This window comes from Asparagus officinalis, chromosome 7, assembly GCF_001876935.1.
Source record: "Asparagus officinalis chromosome 7, Aspof.V1, whole genome shotgun sequence".
In the NCBI taxonomy this organism is placed as follows: Eukaryota; Viridiplantae; Streptophyta; class Magnoliopsida; order Asparagales; family Asparagaceae; genus Asparagus; species Asparagus officinalis.
Genome location: NC_033800.1, coordinates 97761365 through 97786555, shown reverse-complemented (window position 1 = coordinate 97786555; position 25191 = coordinate 97761365). Strand labels below are relative to the sequence as shown.

Here is a 25191-nt window from a genome sequence, read left to right as displayed (position 1 = left end):
AATTCTCTCCGAAAGAAACCCCCTCCCGAAACGGGTATTGTAGGATCCGACCCTAAAACCCGTCCATCCATCCATCAAAACCCCATTAATCGTCAGTCTCCCACCTGCAACGAAAACCCTTTCTGCAACTCTCCTCTCCTCTGCTCGCTCTCTCTCTCTCTCTCTCTCACAAAACCGAAAACCCTAAAAATGGGGAGCCGCCTCGGCCGTCGGGTTGTCCATTTCCCAAACCTCCCGCTAAAGCTCCTGCTCCCAAACCCTCCCTTCGACTCAATCCGCGAGTTCGCGCTAAAAACGATCCCCTCCGCCTCCAAGATCGAGATCCGCCGCATTCTCGAATCCCTCTACGGATTCGAGATCGATGACGTCCGAACCCTGAACATGGAGGGCAAGAAGAAGAAACGGGGCGGTTTCCTCGCTGCCAAACCCGATTACAAGAAAGCCTACATTACGCTGAAGAACCCGCTGTCGATTTCGCCGGAACTGTTTCCGATTCCGTGGGTGACGGAGTCGATGAAGGAGAAGGTGGGGAAGAGGGCGAAGCCTGCGGTGGTGGAGGAGGGAGGCGAGGACGAAGCGGGTCGGGTTCGGACCCCCAAGCATTGGTTGGGGGATCCGGTAAGGGAGGAGGGGAGGAGAGGGGATAAGACGCGGGGGGTTGGATGGAGGAGAGGAGATCAGAGGGGTAAGGGGAAGGAGGGGGAGGAGGAGGAGAAGAGTAGGTTCCCATGGAGCAGCATGCGATCTTGGAGGAGGTAGAGGTAATGGTTGAGTTTGTTTATTTTCGTTTTGTTTCCATTTGGTGAAAATTTTGATGTTAATTTTGATTAGTTTTGGTTGAGCGAAGCTATGTCAATATGGGTTTCATATTTATCTGGGCTTTTGATTTGAGATGGAGTTGAAGTGTGGAGGGATAGGTTATATTATAACCAAATAGGTGTTTGTTCAAATTCCCTACGATCGTTTGTCTGATTTATCATTGTTATTTGGTTTTAGTTTAGTAGAAGTTCAAGCTAGCTCGATTTCATTTGGTGGGGACAGGGGGATACGGGTTTATGTTTATCTAAGTTTTTTATATGGGATGAAATTGATACATGGAAGTTGGATTACATTATGACCTGCTAGGTGTTTGTTTAAACGTGTTTGATTTGTTGCTTCTTTGTGGGTTTTCTTTTTTCTGCTTATAGGCATAGGTTTCGGGAGCCCAAATCACTTTCCTTTTGTGCCTGTCTTGTGACCTCTTGAATCATTTGCATAAAGTGCGTATGTAGCATCATGCAACAGTTTCACAGTATAAGAAGAAAAAGGGGATTCTGAATTGGATTTGTGTACGCTACACTGAAGTTGTGCTTATAGCAATAACTGGATTCAGAACATAGTAAAAAGACTGGTTACGCCATATTTTAATTTCCACTTTGATGGTTTGAGGAAGGGAATTTGCCCTCGTCTGAATCTTTTTCACAATAGGTGATCAGCACCTCGCGCCTTGTATCACATGCATTAGGCGATCATCTGAGGCGCCAAAAGGCGCTCGCCTTAGTAACATCACATTGGTGATGATTGCTTGCCTGATGTTCCATGTACAACGATAATCAGTGTAATTATCTCATGAGTTTCTTGGCACAACAAAAACCAGTTTAAATTTTGAATAGCATTGTGATTGTGTTTTTCCTCTGATGAAATGTTTCAGATTATTTCCATAGTGTAAGATCGGTATTAGCAATAAATGTTAAGGTATTCTACTTGTTAGCATTAGCATTGGCAAAGTGTTGAAAATTTCACCATCTTTTGTAACCTGCATTGATGCATTGATTCTTTGACAAGAGAATGATACTTGTACCGGACATGTATCTAATGCGATTCATGTTGATGCTTACGGGTTCTTGTCTGGATACTTCCTTGGAGATCCAGCATGCTATGTTTTAGGTAGTGTATATAAATTGAGTAGACTCGTTTTAACCTTGTTATGGTTACAGATTGAGCATCATATTGAGTTTATGAATTGGCATGTAGTATATTACAAATTTATTTGTATACAGTTAACAGTACGATGTTCATGATTGGATTGTTACTATTTGCTATATATATTCAGTAGAACATTACTTTACCTCTATATCCATGATGCACATCTTTATTTTATCGTATGCGGTGCTCGTACCGTTACCATGCAACCTAGGTAACTGGTAGTGGTCTGTAACCCTCGTGAAGCTCTGGGGCAATGTTAGGAAGTTTTTTTTATCTGACTTAATGTTTTGGCTGATTGTCGGTTTCCTTACATTTGTGGATTAATAGTTTAAATCACTTTCTTTTTAGTGCTGTTATTTACTCTGATGTTAAAGATTTTGGCAGAAATTTAAGTCTAGCTAAATGGTTTCATTTGATTAACTGATTGAATTTAGTCTATCTTCAAGCTAATTATCATTAGCTATTTAATAGAGGTTGCTCAAATAGCTTTTATAAAAACATGATGGATGTGGTTTTCAAATAGCTTTTATAAAAACATGATGGATGTGGTTTTGAACGAAAACTTGACTACTTTTAATGCTGTCAGCTGTAGTTTTGAAAAATCACTATTTGAAAGTACACCTGGTAAGATAATATCACCTAAAAACTTAAACTAAATAAGATAACTCGCTTTAATTTTTTGCAAATGTAATTTAAGTTGTTACTAATCATGATAATCTAAACTCAAGTTTCATATCAATTTGAGTATTCTTAAGAAATATTTTCCTATGTCAATAATGAGGTCACAGATAAAATTAGTTATCAAGTCAAACTAATGTTAATAATTAAGTAGTTTTTGCTTCATTTTTTATTTAGCTTTTTGTCTATGCATTTCGGTTTATCATTTACCTGTATATCAATATAAGCATCAGCAATCTAAGTTGGGTGATGGGCTTGTACGAGCAGGGTCGGATTAACATTTATGCCTAGGACTTGATAACATTCTTGAATAAAATCTGTTATATTCTCTGGCTTTTTTAGTGGATATAAGGATTAGGATCAAGAGAGCTGTGCCACATTTTTCGTTAAAAAGAAGGATTCATTGAATCATGAAATACAGGGGAAAATGCATAAAGCAGGGACTAAGATTTAAGTGCTGTATTTTGAGAATTGGAGGGGTAAATTACTCGGAGGCGGAGCTACGGAGTAGCCATCAGGATATTTGATTACAGAGGAGAGTTCTGCTAAAAGAAGTTTTGAGGAGGATGAGAATGGTTTTTGGAACTTGGAAGAACCTGATTGCCATTCACAAGAGCTAAGACTTGGCTTCACTGGGGGTTGCAAATGCTTTACCTAATAAATAATTCCTAGACACCCGGTGAACAATGCAAACATGAGAAACCACAAGATTGACTATGACTTACTTTATTTCTGACATAATATGGTTTATTGTTTGAGAATGACTATGACCCCCCTAGTGGCTAATGAAACCTGGTCTGTTTGTTGTTGATAAATTTGCTCCATTATCCTCTGTTCATTGTTCTTCCATCGAAGAGAAGATAATGGTAGTTCACAAGCTTTTGACAAGATCAACTAAGGAAGTCTTGCTTGGACCTAGCTCCAGTTTATGGTAGTTAACAGGCACACAGTAATCATTGCCAAAAAAGAAACTAGAAGAATTACATAAATTCATCTTTTATCGTTTAAAAAATGGAACCATGTGATCAACTTCAGCTATTCTTGTTGTCATTGTTGACCCCATGGAAATTATCTGACGAGGATCGTGTGTACACTAGTGTCATATGGACCATAGAAGATGCTACAATTTAGCTTTTGCTCATTTGCCTGACCATGCTTCATTTGCTTTGGTTTCTCCTTTTTATTACGCTCTTAGGAGTCATTTCCTGTGCTTAGGGGATATATCTGTTAGTACTCCGACCCATATATTATTAACGGCTGCTGTTAAATAAAAAACCAATGAATTTGTTGTCTGAAAGTTTCATGCGTTTTCTCTTTCTCTTTGAAGCAGACTTATCATAGTGTGAAGTTGTCTTGCATGTGATACTCCGTCTTGCAGGTGTAAAGCCTCTTTATATATCCTTTGTCTTTCTATATTTTCTTTCCTTTTCCTTGTTTTAAAACACAAACTTTATCTAAATACTGCTGGGTTCACCTATTTCCTTCTCTTTTTGCTTTTTCAGATTGACTATTCCCTTTCAGCCTTTCAGATTTGATCCAAATCATCTTGTCAACTTGCTTAAGTGTATTCTTGCCTATTCCCCTTAGGCCCTTACCTGCAGGCCTGAATATTCATCCTAAAACGAAAATCCGTTACAACAGCCAGCCACAATCTTGTCTCCATTAGATAACCTTCAACAATCATGCTGCAGCCCAACAGCCATCTATATTTATGAACTTTCCTTTCGTTGGATGAACATCAAGTTCAGTCCTTGCCACTTTAGTGGAAACTTTCTCAATGCCAGATGTGAAGCACTAATTTCACCATTCCGAAATGCAATCTTATTTGGAATTATTTGCTTGTTATTTTAGGTTAAATATCTTGTCTGAATGGTGTATGCATATTGGGTTTAAGACATTATTGCATCTGTCTGTGCTTCTACGTCTTTGATTCAATTAGTAAACATGCATTTTGACATCAATTTGTATAGGTTTAGATCGCTTCCTGTTGGGATATACTAGGGGTCTGCACTTGCATGATTGCATCTGTGTAATTGTTAGCCTTTTTCTTGCCCTTTGATCCTTGTAGTCTAATGTTGAATCATGTTTGGTGTGAAAACATTGGCTAGATCAATCATTGCATGCAATAACAACTAACATGGTGGCAGTGAATTTATGACAAACATGGACACTAAGAAACATGATGATCTTTTGTTAGACATTTATTTGATGCTATAGTTCTTTAACAATGACTGGAAGCACGTGAATGATGAGTTTAAGACACTTATAGCCTTCAAAGATAAATTACACATGGGCATCCTCACCAAGAGGATCATAATACCCTTTAGAATTGTAGAGATGGTCAGAATTGTGCCAGTCGAGGTCATAGATTCCAGATAACCACAAGGAATGGGCGATGAGGTACGTCATCACTGTAAAACTGGCATCACTAGAAAGGTCAATATATCGATCATATCTTATGATGATAGGTTCAGCTCAAGCCTTTACTGATTGATAGTAAATATAAACTAGTAATTTGGTCAGAATTGTGCCACTGGAGGACCCTGTAGAATTGTAGAGATGGTCAGAATTGTGCTGGTCAAGGTCATAGATTCCAGATAACAAGAAGGAATTGGGCAATGAGGTATGTCATCATTGCAAGGTTGACATCACTAGGAAAGTCAAGATAGCGATCATATTTATGATGGTAGGTATGGCCCCTAAGCCTTTACCAATTGTTAGTAAATATAAACTAGTAATTTGGTTAATATGACATATCTGATGGTCGTAGAGTCTTTTCCCTATTAGGCCAAAATTGTTGGGTTTTCATATGGTGACAATAGTCAAGATTAGGGTAGGATTCTTTCAAGGATATAGGACAAGTTGAAAGTGAAATCAATATAGAAGTATCTTCCTACAACCTATAATGATCAAAGTGTAGACAAGTTTCTACTTAGATCTGGAGAGATTGTCTGTACAAGAGTATATAAAGAAGTCCAAGCCTGAAGGACCTTTTAGTATGGAATGATGTTCATTAAGTATGTTGGGATTACATTTTTACAAGGTTGATTAGTGATCCTAAATATATATAATTTACATTTTATATGCTTAGATTTCATTAAGTATGTTGAGATTACATTTTAGTGCATTATAATATATATGTAAATATTCGTTATGGCATTTTGATATTTAGTACATATCCCCGATATTTCCCTATATCCGTAATCGGATATGAATTTTGGCCATCCGACATTTCTCCGATATTCGATATTTAAAACCTTGGTCTACATCCCTAAACAGGGTGTTAGTAATACTGAGGAGTGAGGATGTATTGGAGGATTCTAGCTTGTGCTATTAGGGGTATGCTTCTGATACCTAGTCGCTAGTCGGCTGGTCAAAATACTATTTTATTAGCAAGTGGTATGTGAAATTAAGAGGTAAAAGGTTTAATTCTTAGTACAAAAGAATTTCAAGAATCTTATAATCCTATGTTTGTCAAAAGTACTAATGTCGATAGTTCTAATGGATAAGGGAACTATCTCTTAGCGTCATTTTCAACTTTGTTATTGACTATGTTAATGAAACAATTAAGGAGGCCATGTAGTACCTGTGTTAGCCATGTTATAGCCGAATCATCAATTTGATTCTTAATTGAGTTTATTTTTCCCTTATGCGTACGAATCCTGTAAACATTATAACATATTTGTACGGTAAGTATTGTTATAATTTTTTTATTACAAGTCAATTTAGAGGTTGTAAGGCAGCATGTTTTTTAATTGGATAAATTGCTCTCAACTATATGTAATGATTGTCGGTGGATTCAGTACATGTGGTATTTGTGATTGTATATAGCGGAGTTGATATAGTGGTGCCTTAGAGTACGTAGGTTTTGCTTCAATACATAACTTACTTAAGCAGACATGTTGCAGCATCTTTGACTTACCCCGTATGATGTTTTCCTATTATACTCTAGGATATAATGTTATTGACCTCATATATCGAGGTCATGTTAGAAAAAGGTTCCATACTAGATTGTAGATATCGGCGATATATCAGGGCTATTTTTTAATTATCAGATTTTCATATTGAATAGAGAATATACATATCATAGTGAACTAAACAAAATATAAACATACAAAATGTAAAATCATGAGATACAACACAAGGAGTTGAGGGAGAGGCAGTGAAAAATCGAGAAAAGAGAGGGACTTGTTGCAGCAAGTATTCGTATGTTAAGGGGTAACAAGCAGTTAAGAGTAAAGAGACTCGACTCAAATATGTGAGGCAACACATTAGATAGAGCACTAACTCTCCTGTTCAAAAATTATATAAAGCAAGTTTAGGATTGGATATCGCTCAATTGAGCCATATGCTCAAATCCAACCTTTAAAACAAATATCAACCCAGAACCTACTACGATCCTATTTCTTGTTTTACTTCAAACATGTCACTATACATATCGGGATAACCCTAAAATGTCACCGGACAGATCAAAAAATCCCGACTAATAATTTTTCAAAAACGATAAATGACATGTAAACCTATCTCCTTGCAGCAAGCCTTGTCAAATGACATTTCAGTCTCTATAATATCGCTAGATGATTTTTAAACAGTGCTCTAGATATTCTAGCTGATATAACAAGAATTATCTCAGTTTTTGGAACCATATTAGAAAATGCAAATAATGTATAATTGTTTTCTTATTCAAGTTTTATGTGGCTCCAACCACATCTGGATCGAAGTACATAGGCATCATTCCGTAATCATCATAAATTTATAATTGTATGACCGGAATGCATCCTCTTCTTGCTTTTGTCACAATGTTGAAAAACAAGTGTAGTATAGAAGTACACCTCCTTTATAACTTAAAAAAACATATTGCTTAACACATAACATAAGTTTACATGTTTTATTATCTTTTTACCATAAAATGAATATAACTATGTCCATAATAATTTTAATGAATAGTACAGATTTCAGACTATAGAAAATGGTAAATTGCAGATAACTCCCCATCATCTATACTTTCAGTAGAAATTGACACCCCCTCAACTAATTTCTTAGCACTTACATCCCCTCAATTCATGAACAAAGGGGTGTTATTTGCAATTACCTTCTAAAAAATGGAGATTCAGGTGTGCTAAGTGGTAATATATTGGTTGAGGGGGCGTCAAGGGCAACTGAAGGTATAGCTAAGAGGGCTCATCTGTAGTATACCCCGTAACAATTTTATTAATGTAAAATTCCAAAATTTAATACATTCTATACTAATTTAAAAAAAAAAAAATACTGCAATAAATGTTCAAATATACCATAACAAATTTACAACCATCTCTTTCATAGTTTTACATTCACTTCATTTTTCACAAATCTTAAGCACAATCACAAGCATAATGATGTCACCAAGTGTCAATAATGACAATGCAAGAATCCGTCCAGGCTTAACAAATAACCCAAAAGTAAATACTTCACTACTTCAAGACTTAAACAAAGCAGACAAAAGAAATTGACTTAAACAAAGGAGACAAAAAAATGACTTAAACAAAGCTGAAAAAAAATTCTCAAGCCTCTACTATAAATTATTCTTAAATAGTGTACATTACATTGAAATTGTGTATGTTATCTATATTAGCGCAAGGTTACGATGTGTCTATGAGTTATCCAAAGCTTAACAAGTAACCCAAAAGTACACAATTAACTATGTTAAGTCTTAAACAAAGCAAACAAAAAAATATGCTCATGCCTCTACTATAACTTGTCTTTAAATAAACATACGTTATATTGAAATAGTGTATGCTACTTATTGTAGCCTAGGTTACTCGAACACAACGTTTTGGATGCCGTGTCCAGCACGTGTCGGACATGAACACGGTGCGGCGACACGCCAAGCAAACCCCGGTTTCCCTATTACTTATACTCCAAACGAGTTTATTTGGTAATATTGGGTTAAAGACCAATCGGTTTTTGAACCGGAAAATAGAAACCCTTTACTTAAATATTTCAAAAATAGCCATCGTATTATCCCATCCGATCAAAACTAAACTTTTATTGTTAAACCTTATTCTTAACTTAATTTAACTTTATTCTTAATTGTTACAAATAATAGAAAGGAACATACACATGTTAGAGGTATTTTAATTCAATATTTGACCTAATGATAAGTCGTGTCCCCGTATGCTACATTTTACAAATTTGTCATGTCCTGTGTCCGTAACCATGTCCGTGTCTGCACCCTTATCCGTGCTACCTAGATTGTAGCAATGTTTGAGTTGTTTCAAAGTGTTACATAATATTTAAGGTTTTTTTTTCTTTTTTTCTTTTTTTGTTGCATTACATACTTGAAATAACGAGTTACACCACTTTTTTTCAACATTGATTTGTAATCGTGCAAATGAACGCGCATCTTATTCGTAGATTTTGACATTTCATAGTTATCTATCTTCCTTTCTCAAGGTTACCGTTCTCACTCAACATTAGCATGCTGTCTTTTACAACTAAATCAATGAGTTGCGAGTTCTGCTATGGGCCACACAATGCCTGGTATCCATCCATCATTTACAACTAGGACTGCTGGAGTATCTAATCCCATTTGCTCCCCTCGCTTTAATCTCTCAGTGTCGGTGTCGGCCCAACAGAGTGCGTTCACCTTCCTAATCTCTATGCATTTCTCCCATGTTTTCAGATGTAACCCATAAGGGTTCCCAGTTCTTTGTATGTGAAACTTTCTGAGGGTCTTGCGAAGTTTAAATAGGCGCAATTACTTTGGCTCATCAACAGGAAATACTTAGAATTAGTAAGAAATAATAAAATTATACACCCTCTTAAGTGTCAACAAGAAGGTCAAATTATCTATTAGCCATACACTTATATCACGGAGATGTGACGTGTCAGGCACCCTGCTGGACAGAAGAATCATGAGTGTATTTGTTCTATTTTTCCTCATGTCACACATCAGTGTATTTTTAATATTGGTCGTATATCGTTGACTCGTGTTCATTCTCGTTTGTTCAAGTCTATGCAACATAGCAATTATTATGTCTGTGATAGATTTTGTTGAACGTGAGCGTGGCTCCATCTGTGAGTCACTGTTCTCTATTTTAGAAGACCACAAATTTGTAAATTGGCTATAATTTTGTCATGACAGGATGAACTTGGTGTACAAGACTGTTGATAATATTTAGTTGAAAAAAAGGATTTCTAACCCTTGGTATTGTTTTTCCCACCTCTTAAAGTTGTGTGAGTTATGTGTGTGACAAATCACGCCTTATTTACGACATACTTAAAGTTGTGCTGGTATATGATGATTTAGTGTTTGATAATATTTAGATGAAGGGGAAAAAAGACTGTTGTACAAGACTGTTGATAATATTTAGATGAAAGAAAGAATTTCTGATCCTTGTTATTGTTTTTCCCACCTCTTACAGTAGTGTGAGTTATCTATCTGTGTGACAAACCATGCCTTATTTACGACATACAAACTTTTACTTATTCTTCCTCTTGCTGGTATTGATGATTTAGTGTTTGTAGACGGTCTCACCTTATGTTTATCCGTACTCTTCTTTATAGGCGAGGGATTGTATGCGTGAAGGCTTAGGATGGTGGTCAAGCTATTACTACTTATTGAGTTTGCAGGTGATGCGACCTGATGAAAAGTCTTCCTTGTCGATGAGGTGCTATTATTGCATCATCAGGTAAAATCACTTTGTCAAGTGACTATGATACTCAAAACAACTCCCAGCTTCAGATCTGTCAATTGCTTGCCGAATTAGCTCGAACTTTTACTTGTATGGCTTATCGCTTATCTCTCGTGTTCCTTTTGAATATTGATGTTCTAATACTTGGATTGAGATATCATGCTTAGTCATTGATTAGCTGTAAGTTGCTTCATCTTGCTATGCTGTTTTCATAATCCGAAATCGATTGCAGGATATTTTTCAAGCCGTGCTCAGTTTACTTGCGTATAGAGTTGATGCAGCAAATTATGGATAAATATATTCAATGGTGCATCTTGCCTTTTCTGTTGAATGTGAATGTAATGTTTAAGCCGTGTATTTCTTTGTGTGGCCTTGGTCGCTGATAGGAATTACTAATTGTGGATGCGACTAACTGGTTCTTGTCTCAGACTATTACTTAGCGAATGAATCAGTATCTTGGGCTCCACGGCAGAGCAGTTGAGACTTTGAACTAGTACCAACTTCTTGCAAGCTCAAATAGAAGTCTGTTATTATAAGGACCATTAGCTAGCTAAGCTGCGGATCGTACTATACTGTCTACAAACGAGAGGGAGCAGCTAAGTCTGAATCGAGTAGAACGCACGAGTGAAGAATGAGTGCAGCCGTACGACGGACGGGAGAGTTACGAAAGAGTGATTCAGTGACATGCACTTCACCGATAATCTAAAAGGTCACTAAATACCCGTCATCTAGCTTAACATGTGTTTACTAATCAATCTCATGCTTTGAGATTAGTCCCTTAGCTTACTGAAATTGCATTTGGGTCCGGCAATTGTAAGTTTTACTTCGGAGTTAATCCCTCAAAATCACCGAAACCGCTATTGTGACCCATGCTCTAACGACCAACTCTCCACTGAAGGGGTCAATTTCAAAATAACTTAAAAATTAGATGACTCAACAACAGTTGATCTGAGGGACTAATTAATTTTAAAATAACTTAACTGGTCGGGGAGCTAATAGATACTTAAGCGACTTGAGGACTAGTTTTAAAACATGAAAGAGGTAAGGGACTAATATGAAACGAAACCCCATTATTAATAGAAATGTTAGCGATCGGTTAATTAGGACTCTTGACTCTTAAATATTGAGTAATGGAGTTTCCAATAGTAATCATTACTAATGCATGAATCGTGGGTGAATATTATAAATATCAGTCAGGCCTCGGTGAGCGAAGTTTAAACTAGTAATCCTAATTATACTGTGCAATTTCATGTATAACAAACTGGCATGGATGGCAACTCGTTAATGATTATCTTGCGGTGTTGTTTCCTAATTTATCGAAGTAATCCCAATGCTACGTACCCCAACTAGGAATCCCATGCAGCTGCATATATATGTACGGCTATAGGCTAAGGGTTTCTTCTTCTCTGAGCGCCTCCTGCCGCTTCTTTAGTATTCGTTGTTGTTATTTTTTCCCCCAGGAAAAATCCTGGCTTCTTTCGTCGTTATAATTTGGTCCTTCCTTTGCGATCAAAAGAGAGAGTGAGGTTAATTGATTCGGTTCAATTTCAATCGCATTAATTTCATCGGGTTGATGAAGCGAGAGTTGGGGGACTGGGCGCGCGTGAGGTCTTCGCCGACCAACATATATAGAGCTCGTCGATTACTTTCTTCGGAGGAGGGTTTTGGGACTTCTCAAGCCCAATACCCAGATACAGGAATGCGACGTACGTACGTCGACAAGTATCAGCCACTCATGGAAACTACTGCAAGAGCTCTATATATATATCAGTTTCCATACAGCTAGCGGAGAGATGCATGTATTTCTGTGTCAGATGCGCTGTGCCAGCGAGAAGGAGATCGAGCTCTAAAAGGTCGAGAAGAACGGTCGATATGAAGGAGGTTAGTTTTTGGGGATCAGCCGCAAGCAAGGGCATCTACAAGAAAGAAACGAGGGATTAGTACCCCAGCTGACGTTCAAGATCGATTAAGGGGTGCCAACAACACGAAGATGACCACCCCTTGGATGTATAATAATGCACGATCAGTATCACGTTAACTCGGCAATCAATGTGTATTGCTATCTTTCAGGATAACCCACTAAAGTGATCAATTAATTTGGGTTAATGAGTATTTAAATAAATCATGAGGTTATATGTGCAGATACCAGGTTGTAATTGTGATTTGTTGAGGGGCCAAATTGTAAATTTACAACATCTATAAATAAGGGGTTATGGTCCCTAATCTAGGGTTACATTCTCTAATTCTCTTTACCCCCATCTAGAGAGAAATTTGGCTATAGAGAAACCCTAAGGTTAGAAGATCCAAAACTCATCTCAAGGTTCATCTATGGATTCAGGTATAAGCTTCCGCTCTTTTGATTCTTGTTACTCTCTTCGAATTAATCATGGCTTTATGGTTTTAGATCTTAAGTTTTTATTAGATCTAACAAGTGGTATCAGAGCCACCTTTGATTAAATCTTAGGGATTTAAGTTTTAAAATTGAGTTTTTTGATCTTAAATCTCTGGTTTTTGGATTAAGATCTGTTCCCGGATGAACAGTAACTAAAAAATCGACGGTGAACAGTAACTTTTGGAATTTTTTGGATTTTTCTTCGATTTTTTCTTGGTCTGGATCACGAAATTTTTTTCGATTCTGGATCTAAATTTGAAAATAAAATCGATGAATATTTGGATTTTTTGGGTTTAATCTTCGGTCCCATGCTCCTCGTCGGCGAAGTTTCGCTGGCGGCCTCGCCCTCGGCGGCGGCGTCGTCAGGAAACCCTAGGGTTTCGACCTCTTGGGGGCCGGAGCAATGGCTGCAGCGGTTTCAGTTTGAAACCCTAAGGGTTCGTGCGTGAAAACGTGGCGAACATTAAGGAGGTGGTTACCTCAAATTTTGGCGAAGCTGAAAGCTTCAAACGAACCTCGCGTTCGTTCTCAATTTTAACGAACTTCGCGTTCGTTCTCAGTGGAGCATCGCGCTCAATTTTAACGAACCTCGCGTTTGTTCTTAAGGTGAGCCTCGCGCTCAGGATTAAGGTGAGCCTCGCGCTCAATTTAAACGAACTTCGCGTTCGTTCTCAGGTGATCCTCGCGCTCAATTCAAGTTGAGCCTCGCGCTCAGTTCTCAGGTGAGCCTCGTGCTCAATTCAAGTTGAGCCTCGCGCTCAGCTATCATGTGAGCCTCGCGCTCAGTTCTTAGGTGAGCCTCGCGCTCAATTCAAGTCGAACTCCACGTTCATCCTCAGGCGAGCCCTGTGCTCAATCCAAACGAACCTCGCGTTCGTTCTCAACTTGAACCTCACGTTCATTTTTCAAACGAACCTCGCGTTCGTTCTCAAGTTGAACCCTGTGTTCGTTATTAGTCGAACCTCGCGTTTAATTTTCAAACGAACCTCGCGTTCGTTCTCAAGTTGAACATCACGTTCATTTTCAGACGAACCTCGCGTTCGTGCTTAAGTGAGTCTTGTACTCAATACAGTCGAACCTCGCGTTCGAAGTCAAGCGAACTTCGTGTTCACTATGGTTAAGCCTCGGCTTTTCATGGGTCCACTTTGGTATACTTAATTTATTCAATTAAGTTATGGGCCCTAATTAAGCTGTGAGACCCCAATTAAGTTTTTGGAAATTCAGTTGATTTAAATTAAATTTAAATCTAATTTGGTTTTTTAATCAATTATTTAATTCAAATATTATGACACTAAGGTATTAAGGTTGTCTCTCACTCCAATTGATTAATTGAAACAAGAAGTTGCCAAAGTAACCTCTCTTGTGTAGATTGTTCATGAGAAATGTGAGATGTTTGTGTGTATGCTTTCGTGTAAATATTTAATTGTCCCAAAGGAAGGTTAATATTTATTTAGACTGTATACACATCTGCGATGATAAGCGTGTGACAATTATAAGGTTTACATGTGAATAATGAATCGATCCAAAGATAGTTTCATTATTTGACATGAGTTATTGTCAATGTTTGATCATTGTAACAAGGTATCACTTACAAGTTAATATTACTGTCCAAAGACTTAATATTAATGTTGTGCCAGATATCTTGGATGAGATTTGTCATTATTTGAATTTTATTGATTATTAATTATGGTTATTGATGTGAGCATTTTTGTTTTATTTCAGCTAATGCATCTGCTGCAACAATTTCTGCTAACATCAACTCAATTCCCATGCTAAATGGGACAAACTTCAAGGTTTGGAAAGAGAACATATTAATTGTTCTTGGCTGCATGGATCTTGACTATGCATTAAGAACTGAACAACCCCAACCTCTCAATGCGGATAGCACTCCTGATGCAAAGAAGGAGCATGAGAAGTGGGAGCGTTCAAATCGCATGAGTCTTATGATCATTAAGCGCGGCGTTCCGGAAGCCTTCAGGGGCATAGAATCCGAAGGGATTACTAAGGCTAAAGATTTCCTTGCCGAAATTGAGAAGCGTTTTGCGAAAAACGATAAGGTAGAAACAAGCACGCTTTTAGCTCGCTTGATTTCAATGAAGTATAAGGGCAAAGGAAATATCAGGGAGTACATTATGGAAATGTCTCATATTGCTTCAAAGCTTAAGGCACTTAAACTCGATCTTTGTGACGAGTTATTAGTGCATCTGGTTTTGTTGTCTCTTCCTGCACAGTTTAACCAATTTAAGGTCAGTTATAACTGTCAAAAGGAGAAATGGACTCTAAATGAGCTCATTTCATACTGTGTGCAAGAAGAAGACAGGTTGAAGCAAGATAAGACAGAAAGTGCTCATTTGGCCTATGCCTCTAAGGATAAGGGCAAGAAAAGGAAGAATGATAAGGAAGCTGCTAAGGGTCCAGTTGAGAAGAAACAACATAAGGATAATCAGGGTTGTTTCTTCTGTAAGAAGCCTGGACATGTAAAGAAGGACTGTACAAAATATCACGCCTGGCGTGATAATAAGGGTACGTTCCTTGCTTTGGTCTGTTCTGAGGTTAATTTAGCTTCAGTACCTAGAAACACTTGGTGGTTAGACTCTGGTGCTACTACTCACATAAGTGTTTCTATGCAGGGTTGCCTGAGCTACCGAAAGCCAAGTGATGTTGAAAGACACATCTTTGTGGGCGACGGACAATCGGTAGATGTGGAAGCAATTGGGCACTTTAGGTTGTTGTTAGGAACTGGTTATTATTTGGATTTAAAAGATACTTTTGTAGTACCGTCTTTTAGACGGAATTTGGTTTCTGTTTCTGTATTGGACAAATCAGGTTATTCTTGTTCATTTGGAAACAGTCAATTCAGTTTATCTTTTAATTCAAATGTTGTGGGAACCGGTTACTTGAGTATTTATGACAACCTATATTTGCTTGATACAATTGCTTCTTACAATGAATCCTTGCATGTGGAATCACGTGGTACTAAGCGTAAATTAAATAAGGAAAATTCGGCGACATTATGGCATAAGCGCTTAGGTCATATCTCAAAAGGTAGAGTTGAGCGTCTTGTGTCTGATGGCATTTTGGATTCCCTTGATTTTTCGGACTTCGACGTATGTGTTGAATGTATCAAGGGAAAACAGACCAAAGTGAAGAGATTAGGTGCCAACAGATCTTCGGATGTCTTAGAATTGATACATACGGATATTTGTGGGCCATTCCCTACGGAATCCTGGAATGGTCAACAATATTTTATATCATTCATAGACGATTACTCACGTTATGGGCACCTATATCTTATTCATGAAAAATCTGAGTCTCTGGACATGTTCAAAGCCTATAAAGCTGAAGTTGAGAATCAACTCAACAGAAGAATTAAAACCGTCAGATCTGATCGTGGTGGTGAGTACTACGGTAGATATGATGGTTCAGGTGAACAACGTCCAGGACCATTTGCTAGATACCTAGAGGAATGCGGTATCGTCCCACAGTACACTATGCCGGGTTCACCTAGCATGAATGGTGTAGCTGAAAGACGAAACAGGACTCTTAAGGATATGGTAAGAAGTATGATTGCTCATTCTTCTTTACCAGAGTCACTCTGGGGAGAAGCACTTAAGACAGCAGCTTACATTCTGAATAGAGTACCAAGTAAAGCAGTTGCTAAAACACCTTATGAGCTTTGGACTGGTCGAAAGCCCAGTTTAAAGCATTTACATATTTGGGGATGTCCAGCTGAGGCAAGGCCTTATAGGCCAAATGAAAAGAAATTGGACTCCAAAACAGTTAGCAGCTACTTTATTGGGTACCCTGATCGCTCTAGGGGCTATAAGTTTTATGATCCCACTATAAGGAATATTTTTGAGACGGGAACAGCAACATTCTTTGAGGATGTTGAGTTTGGGGGGAGAAATAAGGTTAGAGACATTAGTTTTGAGGAGGAATTGGCTTCAGATCCAATCCATACAGTTACTTTTGACAATATTCAGGTTCCTATACCTGTTGTTGCTCAAGAAGTAAATCCGGAACCTCAAGATGATAATGTTGAACAACTCCCTGTTCCAGAAGAACAAACTCAACAACCTCAAGAACCAGTGCCATTAAGGAGATCCACGAGAGAAAGGAGAAATGCTATTTCGGATGATTATATTGTATTTCTTCAAGAACATGAGGAAAGTAGTGGAATGTTGGAAGATCGAGAGAAAGGAGAAATGCTATTCCGGATGATTATATTGTATTTCTCCAAGAACATGAGGAAAGTAGTGGAATGTTAGAAGATGATCCAATCAACTTCTCTCAGGCCATGAAAAGTTCTAACTCTCAACAGTGGATTGATGCCATGAATGAAGAGTATAAGTCTATGCAAGACAATAAGGTTTGAGAACTTGTCCTATTACCAGAAGGTGCAAAACCAATTGGTTGTAAATAGATTTTTAAAACCAAGCGGGATGCAAATGGTAATGTGGAGAGGTATAAGGCACATCTTGTGGCTAAAGGCTATACTCAAAAGGAAGGCATTGATTATACAGAGACTTTCTCTCCGGTTTCATCGAAAGACTCTTTCAGAATAATCATGGCACTTGTTGCTCATTATGATCTTGAGTTACATCAGATGGATGTTAAGACTGCATTTCTCAATGGAGACATTGATGAGATGATTTATATGGTGCAACCAGAAAACTTTGTGTCAGGAGACCCAAAGAATATGATCTGCAAATTAAGGAAATCCATCTATGGACTCAAGCAAGCTCCTCGTCAATGGTATCATAAGTTTCAACAAATAATTATCTCGTTCGGTTTTGAGATGAACATTATTGATGAATGTGTATATCACAACTTCAGTGGGAGTAAGTATATCTTTCTGGTTCTGTATATCGATGACATATTGCTTGCCACTAATGATATAGACATGCTGCACGAAACCAAGAGATTTCTATCAAAGAATTTTGAGATGAAAGATCTTGGGGACGCCTCTTTTATATTAGGGATCCAGATACATCGAGATCGCTCTCGGGGTATTCTTGGATTATCACAAAAGAGCTATATCGATAAGGTACTTAAAAGGTTTAGCATGCAAGATTGCAGACCAGGTGACACCCCTGTTGCTAAAGGAGACAAGTTTAGTCTCAATCAGTATCCTAAAGGTAACCTTCAAATTCAGGAAATGCAGAAGATTCCTTATGCTTCGGCTGTAGGAAGTCTAATGTATGCTCAGGTATGTACGCGTCCGGATATTGCGTACATTGTTGGGATGTTAGGCAGATACTTAAGCAACCCTGGTATGGATCATTGGATAGCAGTCAAAAGGGTTATGAGATATCTTCAGAAAACAAAAGATTATATGCTCACATACAGAAAATTAGAACAGTTAGATGTCATTGGGTATTCAGACTCTGGTTTTGCTAGATGCCAAGATAGCAGAAAGTCTACATCAGGCTATATTTATATGTTAGCAGGAGGAGCTATATCATGGAAAAATGTTAAACAGACACTCGTAGCTTCCTCTACTATAGCAGCAGAATTTGTAGCTTGCTATGAGGCATCCAATCAGGGAATATGGCTGCAAAATTTTATCACGGGACTGCGCATTTTGGAAAATATTGAAAGACCACTAAGGTTATATTGTGACAATAAATCTGCAGTAATGTATTCTAATAACAACAGGAGCTCAACTAAGTCAAAACATATTAACATTAAGTTTCTGGTTGTGAAAGAAAGGGTACAGAGTGGACATATATCCATAGAGCACATTGTGACAAACTCCATGATAGCTGATCCTCTTACTAAGGAATTGCCACCCAAGGTCTTTCATGAGCATACTGCTCATATGAGTATGGTATTATTTGAGGATATTATGTTTTAGTGGGAGTTTGTAATTGTGGTGCTTTATGTTTGGTTGTATTGTCTGATCAGAATAAAGTATTCAGTTAAGACACTCTGTTACATTATGTTTGGTTTTGACCTCACTAAAGAGGACCAGTTGAAAATAGACATGTACTGATCATATTGCATGTAATTTTCATGCTGCACATCCTTGATTGATCTATGTCGTTTGATTGTATTGGTATATGTGACCATTGATGGGTCGAGTCACGATAAATGTGACGAAGGTCGCTTTGATCCTATATTGATATAGTCAATGGACGAGATTGTTCGAAAATACCTTTTCAGTGATAGCAATTTTTGAGCTCATAAGGTTATACACAATTTAAGGAATTATATGGTGTCCAAGTGGGAGATTGTTGGATTTAATCTAATAAATTTATTTGTGGGCACATATGATTAATCAATGTGTATTGCTATCTTTCAGGATAACCTACTAAAGTGATCAATTAATTTGGGTTAATGGGTATTTAAATAAATCATGAGGTTATATGTGCAGATACCAGGTTGTAATTATGATTTGTTGAGGGGCCAAATTGTAAATTTACAACATCTATAAATAAGGGGTTATGGTCCCTAATCTAGGGTTACATTCTCTAATTCTCTTTACCCCCATCTAGAGAGAAATTCGGCTATAGAGAAACCCTAAGGTTAGAAGATCCAAAACCCATCTCAAGGTTCATCTATGGATTCAGGTATAAGCTTCCACTCTTTTGATTCTTGTTAATCTCTTCGAATTAATCATGGCTTTATGGTTTTAGGTCTCAAGTTCTTCATTAGATCTAACAGTTGGGACTTCTTAAGCCCAATACCCAGATACAGGAATGCGACGTACGTACGTCGACAAGTATCAGCCACTCATGGAAACTACTGCAAGAGCTCTATATATATCAGTTTCCATACAACTAGCGGAGAGATGCATGAATTTCTGTGTCAGATGCGCCGTGCCAGCGAGAAGGATCAGATCGAGCTCTAAAAGGTCGAGACGAACGGTCGATATGAAGGAGGTTAGTTTTTGGGGATCAGCCGCAAGCAAGGGCATCTACAAGAAAGGAACGGGGGATTAACCAGCTGACGTTCAAGATCGATTAAGGGGTGCCAACAACACGAAGATGACCACCGGCCCCTTGGATCGATATATGATAATGCACGATCAGTATCACGTTAACTCGGCCTCGCTGGCTGGTAATAATTATCACACAGGATACTTCATAACCTGGTGCTCCGAAAAAATTAAATCCTTAGGAAGAAGGCCAGCAAGGAGGAGGCAGGCCGTAGTCGATGAATCTGCAGTATTTCAAACTCCTTTAGCTTTGCAGGGAGATAATCTTCAATACAATGATTTTTAATATTTAGTTTATTATTTTTAATTTGTAGAGTTAGCATTAATATTTAGTTTATGATTTTTAATGAAGTCTATCAATGATTAGGAATAAAATCGACATTCTCTTTTGTGCCATTTTAGCTCCTTCTAATCAATTGTCTAGGCTTATTGGCTTTAATTATTCCTCTTGCTATTATAATGCTATTTTTCAAGTATTTTTTACTTTTGCAACACTATACTTACTTAGGTAAAAGCTTCATTCAATATCAATTCGAATAACATGAATATTCAAATTGGCTTCATGTTGGTTTCATGTCAATTCAATTATCAACATGAAACTTAAAATTGGGTGTAGCATATTCAAACAAACATTAAAGAAGATAAATAATCACAATATTAAACTTTAGAGACATAAGCGAGCAAAAACTATTAAATCGAAATCAAAAAACAACTTTTAGTAAGGAAATAAACAAAAAACAAATAATTATAATATTTAATCACGTGTAATGCACGTGCATAAAAACTAGTTTCAAAAAAAACCGCGAGATCTGGGGGACTAATTTCAAAATTCAATGGTTTCAGGGACTAATGTCAAATATCAAAGATTTGGGGGGACTAACTAATATCGAAGAACCAAGACTAAATATTCAAGAAAGAAAAGAAAAGAAAACAATAAACAATCAAGAAAGAAAATTTTGATTTGCTGATAATGACCCACTCCTCGACTGTCATTTCGCTTAATTAATGCTAGCCCGGAGTGCGGATACGTAGCTGAATGAGGCCACCAAAGCTGTGGATGAAGCCGAGACATTTCAACAAAACAATAAGTTTAGGTCTGCGCTTGACAAAGAAGTTAAGCGAAGGATCAAGAAGAGTCAGCCCTTCGCTAATCCTCCAAACGGGTTTAAATTAAGTTAACCTCTCATTGTTTACTATTCCTTGTGGGCAGGTGAATGAGAGTAAAACCCTCCATCTTACGTAGGTTAAACAGATGGAATTTGATTGTTTACTAATTTAAAATACTTATATTAATTAATTTAGCATTTATATGCTATTGGGATATCTATAGCAAACTAATTTAAGGGGGGAAGTTAGAGAAATTATAACCTCTACTGTGTGAGAAATAGTGCGTATTTCAAATGCATAATCAAATTATAGTATAGAAAAATATCAAACCATAAGGAGGGGGTTTAAAAATTTTAAATTGAAATTGTTCATTTTAAAAGTTATTTGAAAAGAGATTTTTTATGAAAATGCGTTGAAAAAGTGATTTCAGATTTTTAATAAAGAAAAGAAAACAGAACTAGAAAGTGGGAGAGAGAGAGAGAGAGGAGAGAATAAAAATGCAAATAAGAAAAGAGAAAATAGAAAAATAAAATAAAAGAAATAAAAAAAGAGAAAATTGAAGAGAAAATGGAAAGATAAAAGATCTAGAAAGAAAATGCAAAAACTAAAAGAATTAGGGAAAAAATCTAACAAAATCAGGGACTAAAAGAATTAGAAAAAAAAAGAAAACTAACAAAATCAGGGACTGAGAGAGAGAGAGAGAGAGAGAGAGAGAGAGAGGGAAATAAACTATAAAATTATGATAGATTCCACTAGATAACATGTATTAGATCTAGAAATTACTCTTTTTTTCATTCAGTTTTAGAATTAAAAGGACAAAGGACAATCTATCAATCTAATTAAAGAAAATAGATATTATCAATTTATATTCTAAAAATAGAATTAAAATTTATGCATAAATAATCAATTGAAAAATAATAATCTTAGAATACTAATAAGCATAAATTATCAAACCACTTAAGGATTGTATATTATATCAAATTAGAATATTCTATCGACTATTATTTTAATTGATTAATCTCTACATAAATTATTAAGGGATAAAAGAGAGCAATTCTAATTCTAATTAATAAGTTATACTAGCTTCCTTTTATCCTAATTAACCTAGAAAATTTAGCCACACATTTTATTAAGGAAAAATTGCTTCAAGGCCCCAAAATTGAAAAAACAATGTGCAACAGCCCCCTGTACTTTTAATGTTTGGTATAACCCAAAATACACTCCAAAACTTCATTTCAGCCCCTCCAGCTCACTCAATTCTCAGAATCCCGAATCTACCCTTCCCGCCCACTCTGCTACAGCCTCCGTGCGTTGGTAACGGTGCCGCCCACTCCGCTACTATCGAGGCGCGCTCTCTCTCTCCCTCCCGCACTCTGTCTCTGGCTTTCTCTCCAGCGAAAAACCAAAATCCGCTTCTAGGGTTAGGTCGAAACCAGATCGCAGATGGAGAAAAAATCGGCGAACGAATTCGAAGTGGTTCACCATCCTCCGCCGCCGCTGCAACGTCAGGAACATGCACCAATGAACGACGAGCGAGAAGACTCGCCGTCGCCTTCCAAGACCGACGAAGATCCTCCCTCGCCTTCCAAGACCGACGAAGACCCCCCTTTGTCATCTGAGACCGACCGTGACACCGATTCTCTCACATCCTCCCCTGCCTCCAAGTCGTCGTCCACCCATGCGTCATCATCAGGGAATGACAGCACCGATGAAGCCACCCAAACGTTGTTGAGTTTCCAGATGGGTGTAAGGAGAAAAAGAAAAATTACAAGTTCACTAAACGCACCACAGAAATCCATAAAGAAGTAAGATAATGTTATATGTTATATTTTCCAATTTACATAGATATTAAGGGATTGAAGTTGAATTGTGAACTATATGCCTGGAAATTGGTTGAAGGACATGTTAGCTGATACCTTAATGTTAAATGTGAACTATATACCTCTTATTAATGTTAAGATGACGAGAAGCATACAGCATTCAGAACGCCCCTCGGTGTATTCTGCTATACGGTGATGCCATTCGGTTTAAAGAACGCAGGCGCCATATATCAGCGAGCAATGACTAAGATTTTCCAAGAACATCTCAGGAAAACAGTCGAGTGCTACGTTGATGACTTGGTTGTGAAAAGTCGCAACAAAGAAGATCACGTCAAGGACTTGAAGACGATGTTCGATCTCATGCGGAGCCATCAATTGAAGATGAACCCTACTAAATCTTTCCTTGGAATGTCTAGCGGAAAATTCCTTGGATTCGTCGTCACCACTGATGCATACCAAGGGTGTACATTCTAGCATTATGTAAAGTTTGGCCCCCCAGCAGTAGATCGACCCACGCTGGAACTTGTATTGAGACACTATAAGGGTAATGAAGTGGCGTTTTCTCTGCCCGATGCCGAAAGTGGGAGAGAAAAGGTTGTTAATTTTGATATGGACTGGGTGCATGAACATACAGGTTTCCCAATTGATGGGGAAATAATTTACAATAATAGAGATCCTTTTCCTAGGCTTTGGGTGGAGTATTTTGATGAACATTTTACTAGAACCCAAAAGAAATCAACGAAGAATATGCGGCGATATGTGGAAGAGCTACTGCAATCTCTTGTTGAATCAAGAAAGAAGAAGAATATTGAAGATTTTGTGTTACTGCAGATACTTTATCAATGTTCAATGATGTGGTGCCCTAGCAGTGTCCAAGGCATCCCAAGGCTCTTGTTCAAATATGTTGATTCAATTGAAAGAGTGAGGAATGTGGCCTGGGGGAAATACATCTATGATCAGACGAAGAAAGGAATTAAGATTGCCAGGGAAGGTCTGCACAAGTCAGGAATAAGCTATGTACCTGGATGCATGCCTTTGATCCCTGTAAGTTGGATTAATCTGTGCATGTGAACGCTTGCTTGTATTCTGTCAACTTACGTCAAGAAACCATTAAGGCTTACTGGTTCATGTTAACTATTCTAAGGATCTGGTTAACTATATTTAGGTTCATGTTAACTATAGTGTTTCCAGTATTAAAGTTAGTGTTGTCAGTGTTAACTATATTTCAGTTCAGTTCTGTTAACTATATTCATGTTTAAAAGATTAGTATTGCATACTAACATGTATTAATTGTTTGCAGCTATGGTACTATGAAATGACGGGGATTAAAAGATATGCCTTGAGCAATAGATTCAAACCACCCCTCACTAACTGGGTGAAGATTTGTGAGAAGTATGGATCTTTTAGAAAGCGCACAATAGTTGCCAAGGCTGCAAAAGCTAGCATCCAGGTTGTACAAAAACCAATAGCTGAAATTGGCCCATCCGATGAGAAATATCCAATCAGAAGGCCATTGATGAGGCTTAGAAGGGAAAAGATTGTACCACAATTTCCAGTCGTACATATGGAGGAGAAGAAAGCAGCAGTAAGGAAGAGGAAGATTGAAGAAGAAAAGAAGGTTGAAAAGAAGGAAGAAGAGAAGGAACATGAAAAGAGATGGTCAATAGGTTTGGTAAGTTCTAAGGTGCTAAATATGTTATTTCTAAATTATAGATAATGTCAAAAGCCATTGATGAGGCTTTCGAAAGGGAAGATGAGATTGAAACGTTACCGGTTGAGGAGCAACTGCAATTTTGGAGAAATGCTGCTAAAGTAAACCAGAGACTTTGCCGTACACTGAGGGTCTCGAAGAAATTGTATTGTCAAACTTTCATGGACGAGATTCGTAGACTTAACGAAAAGGTTAAGGGGTTGGACGAATCTTGTGACATAGTAGATCCCTTGATTTTAAAGAACAATGTGAAGAAGCTTATTGCACAGCAGCTGAAAGGAAACCCTACAGTGGAAGAAGAAGAAGAGGACAAGCATGAAATCGATGGAGAGGACAACTATGGAGAGAGAGACGACGTCACCATGAATGAAGGTGTCGAGGAAATGGGCAAGAACGAAGAGAGAGAAGAAGTGACCAAGGATGAGGAGGACAAGCAGATGGTTGAGGATGAAGAGGGCTCGAAAGGAGAGAGAGACGATGTTACCAAGAATGAAGTTGTCGAGGAAATGGGCAAGAGCGAAGAGAGAGACGAGGTGATCAAGGATGAGGAGGACAAGCAGATGGTGCAGGAGGAGGAAGGTGTGGTTGAGAAAGTTCCACTCAGCGAAGGATTGAAGAGGCCGAGGAAGCCGGTGAGCAAAAAATATGTGGGTTATAGGAGTAGAGCTCCAAGCAAAAGAGCAACCAAGAAAGGTAAACTGGTTAGGACACCATTTACTGAGGATAAGAAACCGAGGGCTAAGGGATTAAAGTTGAAAGAAGGTGAGCACAAAGATGAACCCATTGTTGTTGGTGACACCCCAAAGAAAATAATAGTTTATCATGATGACAGTGTTGGCAAGTGGGATGTGCTAAAAAGCACGTATTTAACAGATGTGGATCGTGCTGCCTTAAAAGAGGTGAAT

The 25191-nt window shown here is 37.8% G+C and overlaps 1 protein-coding gene across 1 annotated transcript; it reads left to right on the top strand.

Moving 5' to 3' along the window:
* On the top strand, positions 85 to 10560 carry LOC109850290. The gene is made up of 2 exons (XM_020420269.1): positions 85 to 761; positions 10189 to 10560. Exon 1 carries the CDS (start codon positions 190 to 192, stop codon positions 757 to 759), a length of 570 nt encoding a protein of 189 aa, XP_020275858.1. The 5' UTR covers positions 85 to 189; the 3' UTR covers positions 760 to 761; positions 10189 to 10560.

Bases quoted from the DNA above. Each gene is read 5' to 3' on its own strand.
- LOC109850290 (XM_020420269.1), top strand. From the start codon at position 190: ATGGGGAGCCGCCTCGGCCGTCGGGTTGTCCATTTCCCAAACCTCCCG.